This window comes from Augochlora pura, chromosome 3 (genome assembly GCF_028453695.1).
Source record: "Augochlora pura isolate Apur16 chromosome 3, APUR_v2.2.1, whole genome shotgun sequence".
Taxonomy (NCBI): Eukaryota; Metazoa; Arthropoda; class Insecta; order Hymenoptera; family Halictidae; genus Augochlora; species Augochlora pura.
Window position 1 is genome coordinate 27,154,218 of NC_135774.1, and position 27,696 is coordinate 27,181,913.

General features: G+C 42.8%; 1 protein-coding gene across 2 annotated transcripts in view; it reads right to left on the minus strand.

The window, feature by feature from the left end:
- Positions 1–27,696, minus strand: part of Snu (ABC-type transporter snustorr) — a 58,721-nt gene that overhangs the window by 21,147 nt on the left and 9,878 nt on the right. For both annotated transcript variants that reach the window (XM_078176395.1, XM_078176394.1), the window contains exon 2: positions 25,188–25,409. In XM_078176395.1, coding sequence (XP_078032521.1) covers positions 25,188–25,261 — 74 coding nt within the window. In that variant the 5' untranslated portion in view covers positions 25,262–25,409. The remainder of the gene's footprint in view (positions 1–25,187; positions 25,410–27,696) is intronic.

A 27,696-nucleotide genomic window follows, 5' to 3' on the forward strand; every position in this document is an offset into this window, starting at 1 on the left:
ATTTTCGTCGATTATACTTGTTGATAACCAAAAGGCTTCTCGTAATTCATAACCATTAACCCCTTGCACTATAATAACGAGTCAGACACGTGGCAAAGATTTCATGTAACATCTACTAAATATGAATATTATTCATTTCTCCTAAATCGAAATCAAATTGAATTTTTCTATCATCAAATATTAATAAATAAAGCTAATGGAAGAAACAAAAATTGTTTAATCCTACTAGGAAAAATGTTGAGAACAAATAAGTACTAATCAACGCAGCGTGAAAGGTATCACAGGGCAAGGGATTAATTACTAATCGCAGCACGCAAAATTAATATTTATTAATCATTATTTTAAGTTTCTTTAAAGTTTGCTAACGACCAGCTTTCATACGAATAAAAATTCTTGTTTTATTAATGATTTCTTCAAGTCTCCTGACGTAGCTGTGACGTAGCAACATGGAAGTAAAATTGAATGTCATCAGAACCGTGGAGGGGAGGGGGGGACAGGTGTCTTCGAAGATTTCCTCGGAAGAAATCTTCGATGCGACGAAAAAGTGAACGCGACTCGCTGAGGTCGTCCGACGAGAGTGAAAGAGAAAAGATTGTTTACAGAGATGAAAATTAGAAACGGCGAAGAAACGAAGGTAATGCTCTCGGGCTCGGCTGACGATAATTGGCGTCGGGGTGCGAGAGCAGGGACTCGCGAGGATTCACGTGGGGTCTCTGACGAAAGAAAAGAAAATAAAAAAGAGGCGTGAATAATGCCTCCCCGCGTTCCTGAGCTGCAGCGACGGTTTAATGGCATTATTCGAATGCTGTCCTCGCTAACGCCCGGCAATTATCGACGCGTCGTTAAAATTCTCCGCGGGCTGTCGCGGAGACTTCAACGCTCGCACGCACGATAACGCGCGCAGGCGACGATAACGAGCGTCCTACGCCGCGGAGGATGCGATAGCGATAAATCCGGGGCCGTTGGATGACGCGGGACTTCTCGGAACGAAAACAGACTTGAAGTTGCATCCTACTTAATATTGCATCTTAGTTAATACTGCATCTTGGTTAAAATTGCATTTTCCTTAAAATTGTATATTACTTAACCCTTTGCAGTCGGAGCCATTTTAACTGGAAATCCAAAATATTTCTTCAGAATTACAGTGTTTCCATTTTAAATAACCTGGAGCATTTTATACATTATAAAATTGAATTTTATGACTTATGTAACAGATAACAGCTCTTAACAATTTCTTAAATATTAGTAAATTTGATCAAGATTATTCTAAAACGTGGCATGATCATTTTTAGAGATGCCTGAGAGTCGCAATTCGACCGCAATAGGGTAAAATTGTATTTTACTTAAAATTGTATATTACCTAAAATTGTATATTTTGTGTCACGTATATATGCGCAGAAACAAATCGGAGCTCGCTGGTTTCAATCGGCAAGCTCCACATTTCCCGAGCGATAGCGTTTCCAATATTTCATTTAACGATCGACCGGCGAAGTAATAATCTGCTTCCACAGGCAATCGTCGAATAACTTCATTAATTCCTATCGCATAATTGGAAGATAAATACGTTTCTATCGCTATCAATAAGAAATGGGCGATAAATTGTTACAGTCGAATCGCGAAATCCACCGTGGAAATGTTTGTAAAACGTTGAGAACCAGTCCGACTGCTCGGTTTCAAATAGGAAAATCGAAATGTGCATAGCCAATCGTTTACGTAAAAACCAATGATTATCCAGCAATTAAATCATCCAGACATTGGAGCTGCTTGGTTGCGTGCGAATCGAGAAATAATTGGTACAGCTTTTTACGCAAAACAAGTAAGTCGGTTGCAATATTGTTGATATCTATACAAGTAAATGTCGATTTAGCGTGCGGATAGTGCAACATGCGCTTATCGGTGATAGTTAGTGTACATTTTTCTGATCAAATAAAATTAGGATATTTAATATATTGTTTAGTAGAATATAAATCGATTTTTGTGCTCAAATAAATCTAGGTTATTTAATCCGTTATTCCACCGTTTAGTATACTATAAATCAATTTTTCCGATCAAATAAATCTAGGATATTTAATTCACTGTTCAGTATACTTCAAATCATGCAAAACCCTTTATATCGATCTTTCGATCTCCGACACTATTTCAATCAATGAACACAGTAATCTCGGGTGATCGTTTCAGCGGAAAATCGATTTCCCGATTCGCCGAGCTTTTCGTTTCTCGTCGGAGCGAAGCCTTGTGCAATCCCGCCGATTCCTCGTAAAATAATGCGATTGCGCAAGGCGTACGATTTTGATCGCGGGCGAGGGCCCCCCGTGTATTACGTTTACGATAACACGAAATTACACAACGGGACGCGTGCGTGCGCGCCGCGCCGTTGACCGAACGTGGACCGAAAAGTAACGAGGTCGGCCTTCCAATTGCCGTTTCGGTACAGTATTTTCAGTTGGCTGTCATTGACTTTTACCATCACGGTGACCACCGCCGCCGCCGACGCTGACGACGACGACGAAGCCGCTGCCATTGGCTGCGTTTTACTTTCTAGAACCGTTACGGACCGCGACCATAATCACGCTCGTCGTAATTATCCCCGAAATTCCATCGCCGCGCTGCACACGCCTTCGAAATTTTAACGGCCCTTCGAAGAGCTTTGCAGGCTCTTGATTAATGACTGTGATGATAAATGGAAGTAAAATAAAAATTGTCTGCATCAATTGCAGGGCATAGGAGCCGACTATAGTCTTCTTTTTCTCCTAAATCATTTTAATAAGTTATAATCAGTATGTCAAAAATTTTAATTTTATTTTCAGCTCTGTTATATCTTTCAACGATAAATGCATAAAATCCGCAGTCCACTGATAATTAAATGACGAATCTCATATCTTGGATAAAAATATGCAAAATGAAGAAATGGATCATCCTGAAGAACAATAGGTGTTAGTTCACGGCGACTGACAACGCATCCTTCAAAGTGTAACCATGGGCATGGAGGAAATACGGACGAAATTGCTAGAACGCTATCTGTCAAGTTTAACATATTCAACGCGTTTATCGGTACTTTGATATGGATAATTGCAGGCGAGTGTTTAGAGGCTGCTAAAAAAGCTACTTTGTTTAACCCTACAACCGCGGCTAACGTGGACATCGCGCTCTAAATATTTTTAGAAACTAGGAAAACTGATAAGAAAACTATTAAAAGAACTAGATTTAGAAAATATTCCGATATAAATATTTAAATTCCGGATACACTTAAATTCCATTACATTTTCCAATTTTCCTTTCGTTCCTCTTTTTATATCCTTTTTAATCTAATTATTGGAACCCATCTGCGTATCAAATAAAGTGCACGAAAAATGGAAGACTCTGTCATAAGAGTAATATTTTAATATTTTAATGTTTCAATGTTTTAACAAGTTTTCCCTGAGTCGACGAAATTTGTCGAGACACCTTGACAGGTGTGGTCACCGCGTTATACATATTCTTGATGACTTCATCAGCCATTACGTTCGAAGCTAAATTTTTCGTTACCGATTTACGAACAATATGCGTCACCATTACGTAGCACATTTATAAAAAAAATGTGCAATCGACGCAGTTGTACAACTCTTTCGAAACGCGAGAGACACTTCGTTAATTGCACTGCCCTAAAACAGCGGAGACCGTAAGAGCAGAACTTTGCATAGACATCCGTAGTCCATTGATCACGTTTACTTTTGAACGGTACCGAACGCCGCCATCTTGTTTCGTTGGTCAGTCTCTGGACTTTGAACTTCTATACTGTTTCTCGCTGTGACAACGCGCTCGCGAGCGCACGAGCGCGCGTCTGCATGCCTGCCACAGCGTGCTTTTGTATGGCAGCGTGCGTTTGTATGTATCTGCGTGCGCGGCGACAGCGTGGAACGATTGTCGGACGTTTACGGGGGGCCACTGTGGGAAGAGAAGTTTTCCTTTCGAAGGAAAGCGAATCTCACGGGATGGTGGACAATCCTGAATTCGCGGTCTGCCCCACGCGATTGCTCGGATTTTCCATTGTGCGCGGCGCGCGAGAAAGTATATTTCTCGGGATCTTTCACATCGCGGTCGTCTCGCGCCGCCCGCGATTTCTGCGCGGGACCGAAACGATAATTAACCTTTCACAGATTCGGATCTGAGCGGCGATGAGGATCTGTGTAACTTCGCGCCCCGTAACAATGGCCGTTTCGGTTATTTACGACTTTATGCGATTTATCCAGGCTAAGTTCAAGAAGACGAATTCTAAGTGCGATTTGAACGATTTATTCAGCTGTCAAATCTTCGCCGAATAAAATTATAGTATATAATTTATAGTATATAATAACTTTATAGAATTTGGATTTATTTTCACCTTTACGAATTTTTTAATACTTTTTGGCTGCGGCGACAAAAATGTCATCGAATAAAAATTGAAATATTAAGCTGTGTGATATCAATTACTTTCCTTATATTTTTAGCCTTTTTATAATAAAATTAGGAAGATGTATTTATTGCAAAATTGAGTAAGTGCCATTTAGAACAGTGAAGGGATTAAACGATGTTGATAACATTTTATCTTATTAATTTGGGTTTCTTAACTTGTCTTCTATGTCTTGCAATGAATGTAGACGATTTTTATTAAATAACAGACTGGCGTAAAAATTATTTGCAAACCTAGACAAATAATTTCTATATATCAATTATTCGGCAGTCAAAATATTAAATCGCTGTGCTTTGCATTAATGCATAAAATTATTTATACATATCAAAGTATAAGTTTTATAGATGCCTATAATCATAATTACTAATGCTATAATATTATATATTAACTATAATAGTATAGTAACTATAATTTAATTACCTACAATCTTTATCTCTATATAAACATAATTTTTACATCGCTGTCAAAAGTCAGACTCTAGCAATAAATAAATCTTTGAAAAGAGCAGAAAATTTCGAAGAATGGTTTATTAAATTTCACAAAGTCTCGCAACAGATTTTCAAAGTTAAAGCCGGCGCGAATTCCTGAAAATTGGCAGCCGGATCTCGTAGTTTCTCGCGGATGATGATCATCGACGGAAAGTGAAACGCGATCCTGCGTCGTGAACGACCGCTTCCCGGACTCTCGATCGATTAAGAGTGAAGAAACCGTGTCGGGATCGTCGCGGCGCGATCTCCGTGCCCGTCTATCGGCCGATCGCGCGGAATTCGCGCGGCCGGAAGGATCCGCGCGCCGATCCGAGAGCCGGAAGAAACGATTCCGGCGGATCCCGCGCGGAAAGAACGCGAGGCCCGCGGTAGCCCCGACTATTTTCGATTTCACTGCGCCGCGGCGCGGATTGTCAAAATGCTTCGGTAACGGGGCCTAACACGCGTGCGTCGCTTTCTCTATTCGGCCTGGACGACGGATGGAAACGGCTGAGTCACCGTCGACGCGGATTAAACCGCGTCGCGCGTCGCCAGCCTCCGCGATAAAATAATTAGCTAGACGCGATAAAATAAATTAGACGGGCGCGATCGATAGATCGATAGATCGACGCGCGCGCTAGCCCCCCATCGCCGTCGCTCCTTTCGCGATCGCGAATTCCGCTCGCAAAACGATCGATGACCCGACCGGCGTCGGAATATTTCTCGGCCGCGTGCCTCGCCTCTCGCGTTAATTATTAATTGCAGAGGAAACGCGCCGAAGAATTGCTCCCAGCACCGAATCGACGCGAGAGCAACCGGGGCCCCACGCGTTCCAGCGAATTTCTCTCGCGTACGAACGCTGTCCGCCGCTTCGCGCGTTACTTTTCACTTTTTCGCGCTGTTTTTCTAAAACGCAGTCGATCTCAAACATTATTGCCGGGCGTATGATTTGTCTCGATTTGATTTACAGTGCTCGAAGCAAAACGTTGATAAAAGAGGATTGGTAAGAAGTTGATGGAATTGCGCACGAGTTATATGTTCCGTCAGCTCATTCGTTCGCCTAACCTCCTTCGAAAATGTTTATATGTTTCATCATGGTTCTGAGGAAACGCTCTCTTTTACCTGCGGAATTGTTATGGCACTGTTATGGCAGTAATCATTGTATGAAACTACTCGCTTTAGAGATTCTTTAGACTTTTCGACATGTTAGAAATATTTAATGACATAGGCATAGCACTTTTGATTTTCTAAAATTAACAAGGAAAAGTGCAATATTTAGGTCGTTGCTATTTTTTTGTGTAACGAAGACAGATAATCACTATTTTACATAAAGATCTGTCTAGTTCTAATATTTCTCTTCTCTTTCTTTGCTCACACTCCAATTCTGTATAATATTATACTATAATATATAATACTGTATTATACTGTAAAATACTGTATTTTACTCTAAAATACTGTATAACGAAAAATTCCACTCGATAAAGAGAATAAACATTGCCATTAAAAATCGACCATAGCTGCATAAGAATTTATATAGAAGCCAATCAATCGTTAACATTTAATTAACCTGCGCCAAGGAGAAATATCAGCAAAAACGCCATGATCGAAGAAAACTTGACTAAAACGAGTTTTCGTCGTAGAAAAATCGTAAAAACATCGGCAAAATGTTCAGCAGAAAGATCAGGTTCTACTTGTCATTCCGTCGCGATCGAACTGTATCGATCTGGGAAATCGTTCGATAAACCATAGACAGATCGACGAAAATCGGGAGTTTCACGGCGATCGGTCATCTCGGGGGCCGGTCCGTCGTGGGCCCCGATACGGGACCGCGATTTTGCCATCATCGCTTTCGAATTTCCTGCGGCGAGGCCTGCTTTGGTAACGTCGACGGTTTCTCACTTTTCAACGGAAGCGAAGGGGCCACCGGGCGAACGACTAATGGTCACCTTACGCGATCGGACTCGTTCTCTTTTCGCCGAACGATCTCGTACCACGTTGTGGGAAAATCAACGGCCACGGTTTTCACCTCCCACTCTTTTTTGCCGTCGCGGACATTTTCTAGAACCGTGGAAAATCGGTGGAAAACTCGTACCCGTCTCGGAACGAGACTACGCGCGCGCTGGAACCGATCGCCTATCAGACCGCGTGATTTCGATTCGTTTGATGGATTCATTTAATCAAAGAATATTTTACAGAGAGCGAAATTAATTTATATCATATCGTTTAAATATTATGGAAACTATACTCTTGTCAGGGTAATTGTTTCTAGAAAAGTAGATTGATAAAAGTTCTGTTCTTCCAAAGAACATGGATCTTCGAGCCATAAATCGCGAGGCTAAAACGATGTCTTCCTAATAATTCCCTCTTGCGCGGATATTTGCCTTTTATCTGCTAAACGACGCAAATCTTGTTATCCTTATCGTCGACAGTAGAACCTTCGCACCATCAATTTGTATCTATAATCTCCACCAACTATACTACTAACAAATTTGCCTACCAAATCTACCACAGTTTTCCGTGGACGTTTAAAATCGGTTCAGTTTTCCAGAAATTCCTGGTGACGATAAAATTCGAGAACCATAACCGCGTGATTTAAATTCGAACGAGAACGGCATACCTTCAGCTAGAGATGCCTCGAGATCCCGATATATAATCCTGTCGAGGTTGCTGGGATCGCGATCTCCTCGGTGCGCTAATCCTCTAAGTGTAATCCTGGGCAGGCACGGACGTCATCGATGGTGGACTGTTGACCGGCAGCATCGGTCCTCCGCTGGGACTGTCATGCGTGCTCGTATAACCAGACGACTACCGCAATCGAACCGCGAATAGAGCAATCGTAGTAGAATGATCACCAGGTCACACTAAATACACAATCCGGACTCTGACTACGTTACGACTGAGAGAGTCTCGTGAAATAAACCGGCGTCGGCACACAGCACAGCGGGGGCGTATTTATCCTCTTCTCCACGGAATTCTGTCTCCGTCTCTCTCTCCGTTTCTCCGGGTCTCTGTTGCTCTCGCTGATCGATGGTGTCGAGGGGTTCGAGTCCCGAGAGAACGGCTGGAAGATACGCTGGCTCGTGGCGGCTCTCGTCTTCTCCACCGCGACTTTCGAGTCCTGACGCGAGACTGAGGCGGTCACTGGTGGAGTCGAATCAAGCCTCGCGGACTCGACTCCAACCTGCTCGCGTCTCTTTCTCCCTCCCTCTTTCTTTCTCCTTCCTCCTCACTCTCTCTCTCTCTTTCCTTCTCTCTCTCTCTCTCTCTCTCTATATATATATATATATATATATGTATATATATATATGTATGTATACATCTCTCTTTATCCATCAACCGCGACCACGTTCCACCAGTCTCACGCGTCGATAATCCTATCCTTTTCCGACCCGACGCCTTTCTTTCTCACCTTCCCTCCACCTGTCGTCCTTCCACTCGATGATTTTTCGCCGGCCCCTGCCGGTCGTTGCAGCGACCCTCCACGATCCCCGTCCGATTTCTGGCTTTCTTTTTACCCCATGCGCTCTAAGTGGCCGCTGCTCCAGCCACCGCATTTCCTTGAAACTTTTGGACGGATAATTGCGTTCGTGCAACAGAAGCTTAAAGGGGGGGTTCTTCCTTTTCTTTCTTTCTTTCTTTCCTCGATTGTTGAGGCTTCGTGTGAGCAGAGGTTGTTTATGGCGATAGTAACTTCGTCAATTTCTTTTCGAAAATACAGGATGACGTGCTTTGAGGATTTTTGTTAATTTTTACTTTTTTAGTTGGAGGCTTTTAAGGAGATTAGCAACGTTATTAAATTACGTCAAACTCCATTGTTAAAACGATTGTGTTCTTGGGTGGTGGCAGAATTGTTTTGAAATTTATGTATATTTTAGTAATTTATGTAGGTTGATTTGTCATAACGTAGGTAGATTAGCAACGTCGTCAAACTATATGAGACTCCTTTGTTAAAACAATTCTGTTCTTGGATAATGGCAGAATTGTTTTGGAAGTTATGTATATTTTATTTATTTTGTTAGATTTATTTATCATAATTTAGGGGGTTTTGTAACGTTGTCAAACTACTTCAAACTCTTTTGATAAAACAACTGTGTTCTAGGATAATGTCCAAATTGTTTTAGAATTTATGTATACTCTACTCATTTATCTAGGTTGATTTGTCACGACGCAGGTATATTAGCAATGACCTCAAACTGCTTCAAACTTCTCTGTTAAACCAATTGCGTTCTAGAACAATCCCCAAATTATTTTGAAATTTCTGTACACTCTATTCACTTATCGAGCTTTATTTGTCATAAAGCAGGTAGATGACTAAAATCGTCAAACAACTACAAACTTCTTCATTAAAACAACTCCATTCTCGAACAACGTCCAAATAGTTTGGTTATCTATCTCCTCTCAATTCCTTTATCATTTTAACGCCAATAAAGATCGTCCACGCTACCAACGATTTCATCCTCCTACGTCAAACTCTTTTTACGACAAAAAACCTATTCTGGGACGATATCAAACTCGTTTCCAGAATTTCGTCCGCCTTTTATTCCCGCTCCGCGGGGTTTGCTCTATTTGCATCCGAAGCAAAAGACGCCGTCAACAAACACATCGAAGGAACTGCGTCGAACCTCTCTTTCGAAAGGAAAATCCTGTTCTAAAAAGATGATGTCAGACAAGTTTGGGCACTTATTTACCTTTCATTCCTTTAGCTGGTTCGCTTCGGTTTAATGCAAATGAGGGCCGCCTTGTGCCATTAATAGCTACGGATAATCCGGACGGGGGAGGGAGAACGGCAATTAACTTTTGAGCGACCTGTACTGTTGAACGTGGCGGACCTGCCACCAAAGAGACAAACGTGACAGCCGGTCTCTTCTGGTTTGTGAATCGTGAACCTTGATGTTCGAGCAGGGCTTCGACGCTGTTATATATTTTAGTACTTATCCGGGTCGTATAATGAGATCATGTATTTGTCGGACAGGTATGAAATATAAAGTAATTCTTAGAAGTATGTAAAGAATAATATCCATTGGTGCCATGAGTATAGTGTCGATTTTTATTATTGCTTTATTATATTTTATATTATTATTACGTGAAATTTTTGTAGAAAAATTAAAAGAGCGTCCGCTCCACTTGGTCTGCATAAATTAAATAGATTAAATAATTTAAATAAATAGGTTAAGTAAATCAAATAAATTAAATTAAATTAGGACAATGAAGTTCATGGAGAAATTCACCAAATTCTCATAAAATTGCAGTTTAAATGCACAGAATCGAATTTTTCGACCACTGCAAGATAATTACACTATGTGATAACAATTTGTGCCATTGACAGCGAATAAATTAGCCTCCGACATATTCGACAGCATTATTTGTCGCGCATGATACCGTGGAGCTTTCTAAATCGCTGTCAACGTTCTCTAATCAGATTCACTGCGCGAAATATTTCTTCGACAGTAGGAATTCGCTACCTTTTCGAAAGACAGGTGTCGGAATGTCGCTACCAGGAATTGAATATCGATAGTTGGAACTTTGAGCCGCGCGATCTCCGAATAGAAAAAGCACTGACTCACGTCGATTAGCGTTACGCCGACGGGAAATGTCCGACGTTTCGACGGCCGATCCGGGGGGGGGATCGAGCGAACGGAAAGGCCGGTTGATCCGAGTGAAAGAGGTTTCATTTAAGGCACCTTCTGGCTTCGCGATTGAGTAATCAAGTGATTTTCATGTGTCGAATGAGTCACGACGACCGACGGCTTCGCAATCGATTTCACGGGAAATCTGTACGTTGACCCATCGTCGTTCCATTAACTAGCTAATGATTTCCTTTACGAAACGCGGACGGACCGGCAACGATTCGACGGAACCCGCAGACTCCGCGAGTCTCGATTCCACGCTGTATTTGGTATAACTCGTGTATCTTTTTCGTTTATGGCGCGTGCGTCGAATTGGAAGCAAAAATGTTCGATTGGTTCGCGGTCACGATCGCGGAAGGAGCTTCTAGGTTATCGCTTTCTTCCTCCTCAAGCTTAATATTTCGAATAATCTGAGAAGGTTTCCACTGATTGCCGCCTTCCTACCATCTATTATAGTTGTTCATACTCGACAGAAACCATCTGCAACGTTGTTATTAATTCTATAATTATTAAACATTTTCAAAGTAACCTCAAAATATCCAAAAATAGTCCATCTTTGAAGCATTGTAACTTCGTCAAAAAAAATCGCACAGCTTTCCACCTTGGCTCATTTGAAAGTTTAAAACCTCTACTTTGACAAGCCTAAATGAATTTTTTTCTACAAACGTTTTATATAAAATGACAGAGTGAACACCGTGGGTCCTTCGATGCTCCAATTTTGCCTATTTAGAAACCCTTGCGGTGTTCATTGAATTTTGAAAGTTTAGAAATATCCAAATCAAAAATCGATACACAGGTTTCAAAATAGACATTCCATTCTTCAAGATGCGCCAAGGTAGATCGCCGTACCATTTGTTCTCGGAATCCCGCAGCAATTCAAAGCCGAGCGAATGATCGTGCTACGTCGAGACCAGTTCGAGACCATTAGTTTCCTTAACGTTCGACCAATATTTGCGAAATAATAAAATCATTAATGTTAGGACACGCGCGCGCTGATCGTCGGCGCCGTTGCAAAACAGCCGTCAAGGTTCACTGTAGCGTTAATAAATTCCGTAAACACTAGTTTAAACGACATCTACGCGTCAGCGAACAACGAGCCGTGGCTCCATCGGACGCGTTCAAACTGCATTCGTACGGCGTCCCTATTGTTCTGACGTGTTACGGCCTCGCTAATCCGCGAAACACACACACATATACATTTACACACCTTATTGGCATCCACCGCGAATTTTGCAAGCCCCGCTAACGCAATTGTTTGCTCGCATGCTCGCTCTCGACGATCGGTTGCGTGTCAATGCCGAGGGAGCCCGAACCTTTTCGACGAAAGGGAAACGCCGGCGCGCGTGGATCTCCGTCGCCGTGCCTCTCCGGATGTCACCGTGAAAGAGAGTTTCTCGCGGCGCGCGTTACGTCACCGGTCTGTCGCAGCCGGAACCGCCGCGCGGAATTTTCAGAAAAACTTGAAATATCCCGCCGTCGAGTTTAACGACCGTACCAACGGACAAAAAGCTTCCCGGCGACGCTAACGTAACAATTAATGTTCCCCGATTTTATATTCTGTCGCTTTTGAGACGCTGGATTTAGGAACGATGTTATTATTTTATTATTCTGGTTGCTGTAAACGTATAGACATTTTAGAGGTGTCAGGCGATATTTCCATTTCATTCAGGCGATATTTCATATTTATGCAAGTTCATTGGCTAGGCATCATAGCTTGGACACGTGGAATTGTTTTTTAGATGGCAGAAGAAGATGGCTTGCAGGTTGATTTGAATATTATATTTGTGTTTTAATTTTAGTTATTTTTATTTTTTAGGAAATAAAAATTATTATGAGAATAAAAAAAAATGAGGAGATTAAAAAAAATTATAAGGAAAATATATATGCATTTAATCAATTATTATTATTCTTTAAAAAAAATAGAAATAATTAGAAAAGTTTACGAAATTTAATCATCTCTCCAATTACGAGAATTTGGTTCTAATAAAAATAAAAATTTTCCTTCCCACAATTCTCACAAAATGATTCACCGAAGTGAGAATCGCTAAAAGATCCACCTCTCAATGACCGCCGGACTGCAGTATTGTGCAACGTTCAAGAAAAATGATCGTATTCTTACGTCCGCGCGAGCAGCTTTCTTATTCCATTCTCTCCGCAAAGAGACGTCCCACATACGGAACAATTCCTCCACTGTTCTCAATCTTAAACAAACAATTCCCCGGATTATTTGCATAAGAGTTCACCAGCCAACAATCTTCAACGCCTGAAAATTTTCCAGTGGATTATTTCGGCTCGGCGGCTGGTCGAAGATCGGAAGCCGAAAAAGTTCCTCGAACGATCTCGATTTTACGGTTTACGTAACGCGAGACGCGTTGATCCTCGAGCCGGGTGTGTACACCCTGCGGAATCTCGGTGCACCGCGCGACCTGGTTTTTCTACCTGTTCCATGGGTCGAAGGAAACCGGTACGCGTCAGCGTGCGTCGATCGTCACCCGCTGACGCAGATCCCGCGGACGTCACGCGACGTCCACGTCCACGGATCGATCGATCGGAACGATCGGCCCATTGACGGTGATCCTCCATAAAAATCGACGCCCGCTAATTGACAGTGGGGGACCGAGACCGCGGGCCCCATCCGGTGCCCCGTTCACCGTATCACAAACGACGCCTCTATTCTCGAGCGCGGCGAAACAGGTTCCGCGAACGGACGCGCTTCGAGCGTCGTTCTCCTTCGTGCCGCGGCGAACGATATTAACCGATCTGGAGTAGAGCTATCTATCGCTGACGCAACGTACGGGTCTGACGAGTTGCTTGAATTCCGGAGAAATGTCAATCGACCGCCAACCTCGCCGAATCTCTCTCGTTTTCCATCGGCGTGATAGAAGGCCGCCTAAGATCCGCTGGAAATCCTGATCGACGGATCCGCGAGAATCGGATCCGCGATTTCATTCCAGGTCGCGGAGAGTAGCGACCATAACACCGGTGGTCAAGACGGTCCGCACTTTCCCCGGCATTGCGTAACACAGCCCCCCTACCCCCGGTGCCTGACGTAACGGAAGCCTGATTAAATAACAGGAAATTATGCGTCGCTCCCTTTCGACAATTGCCGCGCGCGTGATTTCAAGAATTAGCTACGCGAGGAACCAACCCCCTCCGTCACGATTCGCGGGGGCGCCTCGCGGCGGAATTACAAACTGGCTTCGTTCCATTCGCCTTCTGTCACGTCTTAGCAATCTGCTATGAACATCCGGCGTGCGTTTTGAAGAAAATTACTCTCGAGAAAGGTCTGCGAGAGTGTTTTGCTGGATGATGCTCGTTGAAACGTTCGCTGTTTCTTGATGGTAATGATTATGTTCGTCGATGCAAGTAAACGGGGAAAATGCATTCTTTGCTGGATATTTGAGAAGATTTACAGACGATAGAAATAAGTACGGAAATGGGAGATAATACTAATTTTTTGGTTTATGACTAGTCAGATTGTTAAGATATATTTATTAGTTAATACGCGGTGAAAAATTTGAATATATGCGTTCTTGTAATTTTTATAAGCTAATATGAAATATTTGCTTTTTGCGCTGCCTAAGTTTAAATAGTAAAAACCTTTAATGCGTGTAATAATAATAATTCTTAAAATCTTTAACACGTGTATAAATAAGTATCGGGGAAAGTAGAGAAAAATTAGAAAAATTTATATTTATAAAATTGAAAACAATGAGCTATAAGGGTGGCTCTCCGAGCTGCTTTTGTTCTGCAATTTTTTCAAATCCCACCCTTAAGAGTAAAAACCTAAGACAATTCTAGATAATTATAATAAAGTTGATAATAATGATCATAGGCATAATAATAACAACAACAAAAATAATATAATAATAATAATAAGTAATGATAAGGAAAACATCCCTGAGAATTAAAAATTAATTCTATCAAAAAATCTTCCCATTTTAGCCATAATTCTATCATTATCGCAACTCTTTATTTCTGTTTTACGACAACGTCGATTCAACGTTAAACGCAAAAGGAATTTCATTGAACAGCCTCTCTGAATTTCACTGAATTGTTAGACCTACTCACGGCGGAGGGAATTTCTCTCTGAACGAGGACAAGAGGAGGAGAATTTCGGGGCCGGAGCAGGCAGGCGCGAGAGGCACGTATCGTCGTCGCGCGGATGCTGGCGTTTTCGAAGCGGATCGAACGTGTTCGCTGGCACGGCCCGGTCGCCGCAACGTTCGCCGTCCGGGAACACAGGAAGGAGGGAAGATATCGACCGTTTTTATCTGGCAGAATCTTCGAAGGACAAGTTCCGTGCACGCCGGGAGAAACGCGGTTGACAAGAGGAAAGGAAGCCGGCCGCGTGTGTCCGATTAGTATGCCGCGTCGATGTTAGCGTTGTTCCGGTTCCTCGAGTCTTCTCTCTGCCGCTTTCGATCCGTTTATTTGCGGAATCTGCGCAGCGGCGACGCGAGAATCACGGATCGTATATTTAGAATCGGCGTGAGCCGCGAGATTCGCGTAAATTGAATGCGTCGATCGAGAGCTGTCGGATCCTTCGCTAAAAATGAAGAGGCGCAGGAGCGAAGTAAATGTGTTAGGTGATTTTTATTTTATACTTTAAGAAGGGGGGAGTAATTCTATGAATATTAGTTGACAGTAATTACTGAGACAGAATTTCGAAAATATTTTAAGTTTCGTATTTGTTTTTTGAGACAAGAAATTCTACCTCATTTGGAATTGTACAATTTTATGCATCACTTTAAGGAGGGGGGAGTAATCCTGCTAACACATTAGTTACCAGTAATTTCTAAGATAGAATTTAAAAAATATAATTAAGATTGAAAATGTTCCTTAAGACGAGAAATTCTACTTCCTCTTAAATTGTACATTTTATGCATAATTTTACTCATTTTACACAAAATAATAAGCAGGGATTAATACATCAACATTTATATTCCCTTTTAATCTGTTAACTATTCCACTTATCACCCATTCTCTTACGCCATGATAATAAATAAATAAAGTCCACTACTTAATATCCAAGACATATATCTTCTTTGCTAACGTTGCAGAAAACAAACGCGAAAATAAAGACATAAAATACACATATAACAGAAATCGCAGGGCATAACTATAAAAATCATTTCTTCTATTCCACAAGAAACTATTATCCTCGCCAATGCGTACACAAATAAATCATTGTCGCGCAGATCATGCTACAATTTGAACAAAACTGAATTACCACAGGATCTCTATACAAAATGATCGACCATAAATCAACACAGAAAACGATCGGCCATAACTCTGCATAGAAAATGATCGACTACAACTCCATCGTACAACATGATTGACAGTCTCATGCGCGAAGTTGCCAGAAGCGACTGTAAACAGCGTGCGACGAGCTCTTTCGAGCGTCTTGTGACGCAAGTAGCCGCCGATGCGTTTAGTGAGTCGCGAACAAAGAGTTAATAGATCGCGTGGACTAATGGCGAGGAGAGCCGAGGAGCGGTGTGGCAAGATTTTCGATGGATTCAGCAACCCGTCGGATCCGAGCGGCATATTCCGTGGGATTAGCGCGACATTCAAGCTGCGTGTTAATTTTCCCGCGTCCACTACGCGTCGCCGGCCGCGGCCGCCTCGAAAAAGTGAAAGCGACTCGCTGTTTTTCGATCCGGAGGCCATCCGGCCGAGCACACACACGCATACACGCTTACACGCCGGTTTCCACACGAATCATCGATTCCATTGAACGAGCCCGGCCATCGATAAGCGTTCCCCTGTCATTAACAGACCGATCTGGACTTTTTGCCCGTTATGACCGCGTATATCCTTTAAAACTGTGCGCGTACAGCGCCGCTTGAAGCAAACGGCCGGGACACGTCCGTTTCCAGGTCGGCTGAATCGCGTTTCCTTCGTCGTTTATTTCTCGACGGGGACCAGATGAGCCGCACTTTCATCGATGACTCACCGCTGCCGATCTGCTCGAATCTGATTTTTATTGACGCCTGCGCTAAGTCCAGGACCATCTCGAAGCATTAGACCATTATCGGACACCTGTTTCTTGTGGTACTCTATTACTCGATTTTATTTTTCACGCAATTGTGTTGCAATTTTTGTTCAAATTAACACGCGTTTCGCTACGAGATATATAATATAATTTCATTCTGTGTACAATGCCTGCTTGCTGCGCGCGGTAGACGAAGGACCCCGATCGAACAAAAGTCTCGCACGAGCCACCGTGTTGCTTTGCCTAAAGTTTCACCTAATTATACTGCAACGCGATTGGTATCGCATGTAAAGTATGCGTGTTTCAACAAATTGTAATTTATGCGATTTAAATCGGTCAGTAATCCTTTGCTTTTCCAACTAATTCTTTGCAAAGCTTGAGTTGGTCAAAAGTTAGAAAGCGCGGTCATAGACGTCGATCCGAATGAATTACAATATTTTTTTTAGTAATCAGTTACTCGTGGTATCAATTATTATAATCAGTTCAAAGCAACGATTTATTTTATATGAAATTCTTGTATTATTTTTGTTAATGTTATTATGTCGCGGCGTGACAGGTGTCATCGACGCCGCGGCCGTTCGAAGCGGTCGAACAAGTAGCTCGCCGATACGCTCAGTATGCGCGGCCCGTGTAACGTGGGCAAATCTTATTCTTATTGTCAGCAGGTTAAACTAAAATGGGGGGGAAGGTCCCTGCAAGGTCTCACGGAGCGTAGTGTCAGCCACCTTCGCGCGGACTTCTTCGGGTAAAAGCGAAAGTCTCGGCTCGGTGCACGTGCACCCGCCGGCTGTCGCGAGCGGAACGCTCGCGGGGAGGACGATTTTCATCGGCGATGGCGACCCCTTTCCCTATTTCTCGTTCGACGACGCCGTCTGCACCCTTTCTACTCCCCTCTCCCCAATTTTCCTACGATCTTACGAATATATACGCACGCGTCCAAGTGATCGCTGTTTGCACCTCTTTATCCGAGGAAACTTATTGTTTGGAATAAATGGACAATATTTAATTATGAAATATGGAAGATAAATATATAAGAAAAGTATATAAGAGATTATATTAACGAGCAAAATTTTATTTGACGTTATCGGAGAAATATCTGGTCTAATAAAAATTTATTTGAATAACAATTTATGCGAATATGATTTTATTCGAATAGTATTATAAATAATAATACAAATCATATTATATACAATAAATTTTCATAATGACATCAAGCTTGCAATTACACCAATTCCAGGCACACACGTGCGTTGAGCATTGCCCGGCGCAATAAAGCTAATAACAGCGGTAGAGCACGCTTTTCTTACAGAACGAAAATAAATGGAATCGCCCCGTGGAGAACGAGATAGAAGTGAATGAAACGACGCGGAGGCGAAAACCAGGTTGCGTTTATCCTGAAGCACATAATAATAATAATTGTAATTGCTACCGTTGTTGCACAATGGTTGGCGTGCAAGTGAAACGGGGAGGGCCGTCAATTCCTCATGAAAACCAATGGGTTGTTCAAACAACGTGGACAGATACATCCACTCTCAGGTATTTCCTGATTGTTACGAGCAGGTGAACCCCGCTGTCTTCGGATCACGTGATCCAGCACTATGGTGGCCTGTCATTAAAGCGTTTCGGATTCGACACGCGCGATTAATAGCGGTGCGCGACCCGGCGGCAAAGGGGGGAAGAGGGGACGTCCGGACGTCTCTCGAAGTCACGCATTTTCGAGATTTAAGAATGCCGTTCGACGGAAATTAGGCATTTATAAATGTGCCTGATTTTGCATGAGAAAGCTGCTGTTTCGGTAGAAATATTATTCAGCAATTTTTTACAGCTGTGGACTTGAATTTGAAATTTTGTGGAGGTCACCTCTTAGGGTTATCATAAGGCTATTACTCTCAATCGTTCAGGGTCAATTATACCGAAATATTATTCACCTACAAATATACATAAATATATATAATTTTAGTAAAAATAAAAGCTAAAACTGTTTTATGTCTTCTCTTTTTTTTTTAATAAAAAGATAAATTTGTACTCTCTAAAACATAAATTTTGAAAATAGATAATGTACAGTTCACCTACAAATATATATTATATTATAATTAATAAAGATACAAGCTAAAACCGTTTTCATTACATTGAGAATTCTATAGAAAACAAGATCAAAGTTCAAACAAAATATCGATTATCTTTCGTTGTTAGAGTTGCTCTAGAGAGCGTAAATCTCGTATTAAAAATCCAACTAATTTCTCCTCTCGATGTCGCGTTGGTCTTTCGACGGAACACAATAGAATACCGACGCTAATCTCGACCTTTGGCAGTCTTGGCGGGGGGTTAACGAGGAATCCTCGCACAAAGAGGGTCGTTAGCGTCGCGCCATCGGCCGATGCTAATCCCGTAGCCGTCGTCGTCGTTGCCTAATTAACCTTGCCCGCTCGTGGTTGCACGTCCAGCCGAAGACTTAGAGCGATCCGAGCGGCTGTGGGAGGGGAGGGGCACGGGGGAGTATTGGGCAAGCGGGGATCGGTCGATTTAACCCTGAAACAAGGCGTCCCGGGCTAGAAGGACGGCGGCCCGGACGCGAGAAACCGCCACGGGGGTATCGAACCGGGTCGCTAAATGCGGCCGAAGGTACGGTGTAGACGTGAAAGCGGTCAGTCCGGCTGCCATGTTACGTAAATCCCAGGAAGAGCGATCGAACGTCGGCTCTGCACGGGCCGCGGCGGTGCCGATCCGATAATCGCGCGGAACCAGGGGGTTTTCCGTTCTACGAGCCACCACGGGTCCGTAGACCTTGTGCCACTTAACCGCGGGGGAGCCTCGAAACCTGACTGCAATTCCATCCGATAGGTCGTGACCATTCGGAGAACAATCGGACCTCGATGGTATTCGTGTCGACCGTGCGGCGCGCCCCCTTTCTACGGAGGCCGCCCGTCCATTTTCTTCCGGTGCCCACCGATCTTCGATGCTGCTACGACCGGTTGGCTTTGATCGGTGAAGTTTATACTATTTCAAGGCTGAGGGTGAAGGTGGAGAATTTTTTAAATTAAAGATCTTTGACGTTTTCAACATGAAATAATTAAAAGTCTTGTTTTATCTTCAGGAATTAATTTGGCTATTCTTTTCGTATGCGTCATTAAAACGCAGCCAGGGAAAAATTATTGAATGGTAGAATTTTGATTATTCGAATTAAATATTGATAGGTGATTCCTTTTTATTTTCGATAAATTATTAATAGGATAGTATACGTTCAGGTTTAATAAGGGTTTCTGCATAGTTTCGTTTTGCAATATAAATGATAAAGATTCAGGGAAATGGAGTTCGGTTAACCGAGTTTCTACTGTAACTTGATATAACAAACTGTAACACGATCTAACTAGATATTACGTAGTATGCAATATTTCAAATTGCTTTTATGACGATCTCATACTAATGAAGCTTGTTTCCTGTTTACGGTAAATAAATAAAACGTTTATTGATTTGCCCTATATTCTACTTTGTAAACCAACGCATGATACATAGATCTCGAGATTATATTAATAGAATTATTAAACACGCTAACTCCGTACACGCAACAGCTGACATCATTGAACACTTCTCTGAACAATCCTATTATTAAATTCACTTTAAGAATCTAGTTATGCTTTACAAAGTAAAATTAATAAATCGCCTATTTTTAAAGAACTACTTTTGCAGAATATTAATAAAATCGATAATATCTTCTACTGTATAATTTTTCTTTTCTTTTAGTGTACAAATTATTTTCTGTTAGACTAAAGCGTTTTTCCATGAATAAATTAATATAATTATAAAAAATCTTCCAAGGGGGGAAACTTTGCAACCAAAACCCTTTTAAAGGGACGAAATCCTTAAAAAATTCAAAGACCCCCAAGTATATCTTCGATTTAAAAACCTTCGAATAACTACGTCCGTCGATCTTCGAGCTTCCGCCCCCCTCTCCAACCTCGGCGATATATTTCACGCGTACTATAAAGCGCAATTGTCAATTTCAGGGCTGCCAGAGAAAGCGCGCATATTATACGAGCACCGGCGCCGAGCATCGGCGGTCGGCGGTTGATAATTAAGACGAGGAAAGATGTAACTCTCCTAGAAAGCGAATAAATTAGGTAACAAGGTGTACATCGAATGTCACCCGGGGCTAACAAAACGGTGCACGATCGAGAACGAAGCGCCGCGCGATGGTTCCTCGTCGAATTCGCCGACGCTTGCGTAACAGTCCGCGCGCCTGTTTCCGAGGATCTCGAATTACGCGTGTCGCACCGCTCGATAAATATTCATGCAATGGTTTAAGCGCAGACAGTTTCTTTTGCTTGTAAATTACGCGCAGCTTCGATCGGACGAACAGACGGAGAAAAAAAAAGGTGTTCGAGAAGAACGTGGCGACAAAAATGAGAAAATCGTCGATCGCAGAAAAAGCTGTTGCATATATACAAAAACCATGATATCCGTGGAAAATATTGCCGCGCCGGAGATGCACACAAATAGCGACGATTTTTAGCTTGGATTTTTAACGAAAAATATTCGGAGAACGTCGATGGGAGGAATTTTGATAGCAATCGACGCAACGAAGTCCGTGAAACGCGGAACGAACTTTCCAACAGCCTAATAAATTGTTTCCAAATAAATTATACGCGGCCGCGTCGTTATATTATTATTAGACGGATTTCGCGTGTTTTGCGCGGAGTCCGTTCCATCGGGTTCCCATAAAGGATTTCAACGAGCTTTCTTATTAGCCGCATCCTCGGCGAACGAGATCCCGTTACGTCCCGCTCCTAATGTTTGCATTTCCGGGATTTCTCGATCGGCCCGTCGAGCAATTCCGCGCGGGAGAGAGAGATAATGTTGCGCGTCGATTCGCGGAAGCGACGATCGAAGGAGACGCCATTATCGTGTTCGTAACTCGGTCCCGATACCGCGCGCGAGCGCGAGCGGGGGCATCCCCGTGCAATTTCGTGTATTGAATGGCGTTTATGTAACGCGCGCGCGCGCGATCGCGATGATATTCGCACTGTCACGTAATCTTCTGTTCCTTTTTCTTAATGATTATCAGTCGATGCGCGTTTTTATGTTAACGAGACACACGGGTCGAGAATTATGCTAATTCCGTCGGGATTGTCGCGTAACCGGTGAGCGAGAGACTTGCCGACGGTGCCAGCAGATGGCTGCCAACGCCGATCGAGATCTGCATCGAGGCGCTCTTTTTTTAGCGAATCGAAATGTTCCGTCGATTATTTATAGTCGGCTCGGAACCGATTTAACAATGACTGCAAATCAGAGGAACCGAGATAATAATAGTTTGGTCAGACGATTCGTAGTTTAATATTGCTGTGGCATTTAATAAAAAGGCTGAATGTCGAATAAATTATTGACAGGATAATAATAAGAATATTTAATTTATGAATATTTAATTCGAGAATTGATTAAATAAAAGGATTGTCTCGATACCGTCGCGATTCTGAGTCATTTTCGAGTCGACCGCTTTGAGCGAATGGTGGTGCCATCTCTCAGACTACTGTCTTGTCTTCTTCATTTTGACTCATCGGTATTACAGCGGCCGACAAGATAAGAACATGCTCGTTCAAATATAAAAAGCCGAGGACTCGAATTATCTTTGATTACGCGGTTTCTATTTATTATTGCTTAAATTCCAGAAACAACTATAAAATAGATTTTTATCTTTTTAGAAATAAATTATTTATGTAGACGTTGATATACGTCCTTGATCCTTCCATTGGTACTGTTTTTCACACCGTAAATTATTAAAGACATTATTAAGGAATCGACGAGAGTATAATATTTTTATTTACAAGATTCTCTTTCACTGTTTTCAGTACTTTATTTTACGAAATTGAATTACCCACAGTATAATCGAATCGTCACAATTCTGGCTATCCACTCTCGCATTATCCACCCTGACAAATAATTGCAATAAATCCGAAGAAGCGGCTCAGCCATTGTAACAAGCGGGGCATCGAGGTCTCCGTGGAACGCGGCAACAAGTCCCATAAATCCATGGAAAGTTGCGTTCACGGTAGTTCAGAAAGGCCGGGAAAGGCTCTTCCCGGTGGTGGAGAGAGAGATCGATGGATCGATCGAGGATGCGCGCGATCCTTTCGCGGGTTTAAGCTATGCCTGCCCTTTCACCGCCGCGCAGTGATAAACCGATCGGGCAACGGGGACGTATCTATTCGTCGCTTTGTCGTTTCGCGCTCGCGCGCGCTCGCTCCCGCTCCCGGCCACTTTCACGCGCGATTGCGAGCCGCTACGTCGACGCGTACCAATAACCCCGGCGGCTCTTGCAAAATTCGTGTTTCGCGCGCTTCGTTGGCCAACATTTCCCCGAGTTTCCCATTCCGTCGATCCCCCTGGAGGCCCAACCCTTTTTTCCTTGCGAGATATCCATCCGCCGGGATTCAGGGTTACGCATGGAACAACCTTTTGCACACTCGATCATTATCCTCTCGATTATTGCGAATACTAATTCCACCGTGCCTGTGACCGTGTGCATATAATATGTGTGTTGTGTGTCGTCGTTAAATTATACACTTTCGCGTATCAGAGTGTACAATGAAACGTAATAACTGAACGACGGATTTTATGCAGTCTCGGAGCGCATCAGGATGCAATAACGCGCGCAAAATCGCAGGCCGTTAAATGTTTCATTCCGATGCCTGCCGATTGGCTTCTAATGCAACTATTATTGTGGACTCCGCAAGAAATCGTTGCGGTTAAGCGAAATCCTTCGTAAGAACCATAACTGGCCAATTACTTTTACACACTATTACTGATTGCGTGAGATATTACCGAAATAAAAACCGTCCGGCTCGACAGGTAAACGATTTAATCTTGTACACTTGACGAGGCAAAGTGGAGTACCATTCGTTTATAATTAACTTTACGCGTCTATAATTACTTTTATTCGTCTATAGCTATTTTCATTTGTCTATAATCATCCTTGTTCGTCTATCATTATTCTGATTCATCTACAATCATCTCCTCAAAACAAAAACGGTATAAATAAATTATTATGCGCATATTCGACGGATGAGAAAAATAGTTTCGAAATCGAAAGAAATACCTCTTTATTATGCACGTCCAACGGATTCCTCGTTTCTCTTCCTATCGATTTAAAATCCTTAATGGCTCAATAGCCGCGCTCGATCGATCACTGAACAGGAAGCCGATTCTCTAAGTGTTACCCCGCGCATAGGTCTAAGGTCCCCTATCAATATCGATCCGCCGCGTCGGATTGGCCGAGGTACTCCGGAAGAAACCAGCTACTAATTAACCGAGCTGACGTTCGCGAATAGATAGGCGGCTGATCGAGATAAATCGGCGGCGACGACGACACCGCGGTGTTTCCACGGAAGAAAGGGAATCGCTCTATGGGGAGCATCGATGGTCCCGAACGCGGCCGGGGACCGGTTTCGGAAACCGGAATGCGGTTTACCATAAAACGGTCGTATGTATTCTGGGTGAATTCGTGGGTTTTCGTGCACCGGTCACGTACCAACGGCGGATTACAAAACGATACGCCGTACGCCGCTCCGCGCAAAACACCGCGCATGGGACCTCTCTTTACGACGCTCAAATTACGATCGGCGCGGTAACGAGGAAACGGCGCCGGCCGCTTTTCTGATTTGCATACCGTTTCCTAAGCGTCCTCCGTCGTTGCGCGACGGAACGACGTGTCCGCGATACCGCGGGGAAATCGTGCGTGCAGCTCGTAACGAGCTCTACGATTCTCAGGAAAAATTCTGGCTCGTTTGCCTTTCTCTAGACAGAAGACGTTACGGCAAATTCCGCGAGCAATTGTCCATCGAATTGCGAAGATTGCGAACAAAGAACGGACAATTCGGGAAGAGGTGGCTCAGTTAATCGCGTCTTCTCTTCCCGAATTGTCCATTCGTTGTTCACGATTCGTCTATACTATACATCATCGTGCAATGTCCGCAACAGTGCTCTTGCTCGAATTTAACCCCTTGGGTACATTTGACGACTGAGACACGTCATTCACTTTTTTCCCCTAGGAGCGAATGACGTGTTTAAGACGTCAAACCAAAAATTAAACTCTGGGTACATTTGACGTCTGGGAGACGTCATTCACTTGTTTCCCCCGGGAGCGGATGACGCGTCTAAAACGTTTATTTTTGTTTTGCAATTCTAATTACTTGAAGACATCTTAATACTACATATGTCACCAATATTTTAGAAATAAATAAATTCTTTACGTGAAATGTACTGCTTTCACTGCTTTCATATAGTTTTGATTTAGATTTTTAAAAAATTGAACATTCTGAGAAATTAACATGGTACAAGTTCTACGAAAAGATGAACATCTTTAAAAAAGTTGTTCCAAAGAACGTAGACTATATATACATATATAGTCGCCGACTGTAAAAACGAGGCGTTTCGTTTCGTGCCGATTGGCCAACGATCGCAGCGGCGCGCGATTCACCGCGAAGGCGGCAATCTAGGTGCACTTGGTGGTCTGACCGCGGGCACTTTAGCCCGCCAAGGTCCGCTTCGAGATCGCTGGGTCATTAGAGCGGCAGAAATGCGCGCGAGCGCGCGCGTGATCCGGCCGGTTTTCTCTCGACGAAAGTGAAGCAGAATTCTCGCGCGCGGTGGAAGAACCTTCTTCTTCTACTCACCCGGTGACCGCGTCGCTCCAGCTGAACATCCTCTTGATCCTCTCCCTGTGCTTCGGGTCGGTCTCGATCTCCATCGTGCTGTCTCTCTCTCTGTCCGCTGTTGTCCCTCTGGAGGTGGATGAAAGCCGGAAATCGATCGGGATCTCGTTCCCCCCTAGCGGCGCATCGTTTCCACCGGTCCTCGCCGCTGGCTATCCGTCACCGTGATCCTCGATTGTCACGCTGCAAAGTCGAACATGGTCTCTTTATTTCTATCTCTATCTCTCTTTATTTCTCTCTCTCTCTCTATCTATCTATCTCTCTTTATTTTTCTCTCTCCCTCTCTCTCTCTCTCTCTCTGCTTCTCTCTATCTATCTCTCTTTATTTCTCTCTCTCCCTCTCTCTCTCTCTGCTTCTATCTATCTATCTATTTCTCGGTGCCGCAGTAGTGTTTTATTTTTTATCTACTCCGGCTTCTATAGATTCCTCATTAGAATAAAAAGAGCAAAAAATCGAACGGCGTACAAAAGCGACGGGGAGGACGAGCATCGGTTTGATGGAGGAGGATGGTTTTGCTCGGCGACGAGGAGACTCGTCCTCGAACGGAAGGAAGGCGAACGGTCCGTATATGTGTGTCTAATGACTACGCAAGATTTCTGACAGATGACCGTGCTGGAACATGATATTGTTCTCTTTTATTAACGCCATCGCTGTCCGGACGAACAACGACAGGAAAAACAATGATTTGCAGTTCCTGTGCACGAGAGATCCTAGGTAATTCGTATCGGTCGGTATTCTCTTCGATCGAAGATAAATTGGATGCTAATTTATCTTATTAGGTTTGTGGATATGAAATATTGAATTTTTTAAGTGAATTTATGAAACTGCGTATCTTTTTTTAGTATACGTTTCTCTTAGAGAGATATTAATTCATAGATGTCTGGATTAAAGGAATTCTGATCTTTAGAATCGATAAACTATGACATGGAATCTTTCAGTCTTCATTTTCATAGTGTTTAGCACGTAAAGACTAAAATAAACACATTTTAACACTTCGGTATATGACATAACCTGACATTATTCGAATAAACTTTTATTTGATAAATCTATGAAAAATATTGTACGAATAGAATTTAATTCGAAACATTTCAAGAATAAAATTGTATTCTTCGAATTTATCAGAAATTTTATTCGGGCATTGCTAACTAATTTTATTACAGCCCACCCTACACCTTTACTATGCAATTTCGTCCTAATTAAATAAAATAATCAAATTATCTAAAATTGCCAAGATTGTCAACGCAACAGAGCAAATCTTAGAACAGAGTTTTGCTCTAAATATTCAATGTTTTTCTCAGTACCAGGAACGAGAGACAAATTAAATCCTGCTCCTCGCGCGCAAAAAAACAACAACGCGAATTGTTAACATTAGGGCGCTGTCTGCGAGTAGTCTAAGCGTTCCGTGCAAAAAGTTAGCAGGCCGTCTGACCGGTAACAACGCGTCCAGTTCGCGATGCGTTAATAGCAATAATGAACAGCCATCTCGCAAAGGATTGCACAATGCCGCTCGACCAGCTTTAAAACGAAAACTAGTTTTATTATGTTCGCAAAACTTGTTGACATTAACCGTCTGTAACTTATTAATATTTCGCGTACCGCTGTGTCGCGTGAACCCTGCTCTTGAACTTTCGAACGCAATTACGTTCTCAGGTTTTCGAGCGACCGAAGTATAGCGAAGGACGATACCGACCGAGGGTACTATCAATCGTCGCGTTTCAATCGGTGATTCCGATCGTGGATACAGAAATTTCCTAACAAAAAGTCTGAACAAGGTGTAATCGCTCGATTTAATGGAATCTTAATTGTTTCCTAATGAATTTACGAGATCGCTATCAAAGATCAACGCTGCTCTAATTTGCACTAGCGTCGATTATGAAGCGGTTTTTAGCTACGCAAAAACTCGATACGCGAGTCTGTGCATTTGTTAACCATTTAGCTCGGTCGATTTATTTTGAAGATAAATTTTGTTATGCATTTTATCGATCACAATGGGTATAGTTTTATCGACGATTGTTTTAGAATTACCATAAATTGTGCGAAATTTATGAATATTCTTAAGTATTTCATAAGATATAAAATTGCTATTTCCTTGTGACGTGTATACTCGTCGTACGCAGTTAACTAATTAATAATTTGATATCAATATCGTAGGATATATTTTCATATATTGTACCTTTACAAGTGTTAATGATATTTTTCTATCTATTGTTACAGTCATTGGTTTGCTCCAAACGGAAGAAAGCTAATCCTAGCAACAAAGATTACGTTCGATTCCACGCCGGTCCCGCCGGATTTCTGCGCGCAATAACTTTTTTTTCGGCAATTTTTTTGTCGACGGTTTCGTGTAATGTCCAGCCGGGATTTACATTGCAAATCGCGTCGCGGGACCACGCGTGGAGCGATCGTTGTTTTTACGTTCCCCGTGGCCGTGACCACGGCCGAGGAACCGAAAGTCGGCGATACAGCGCG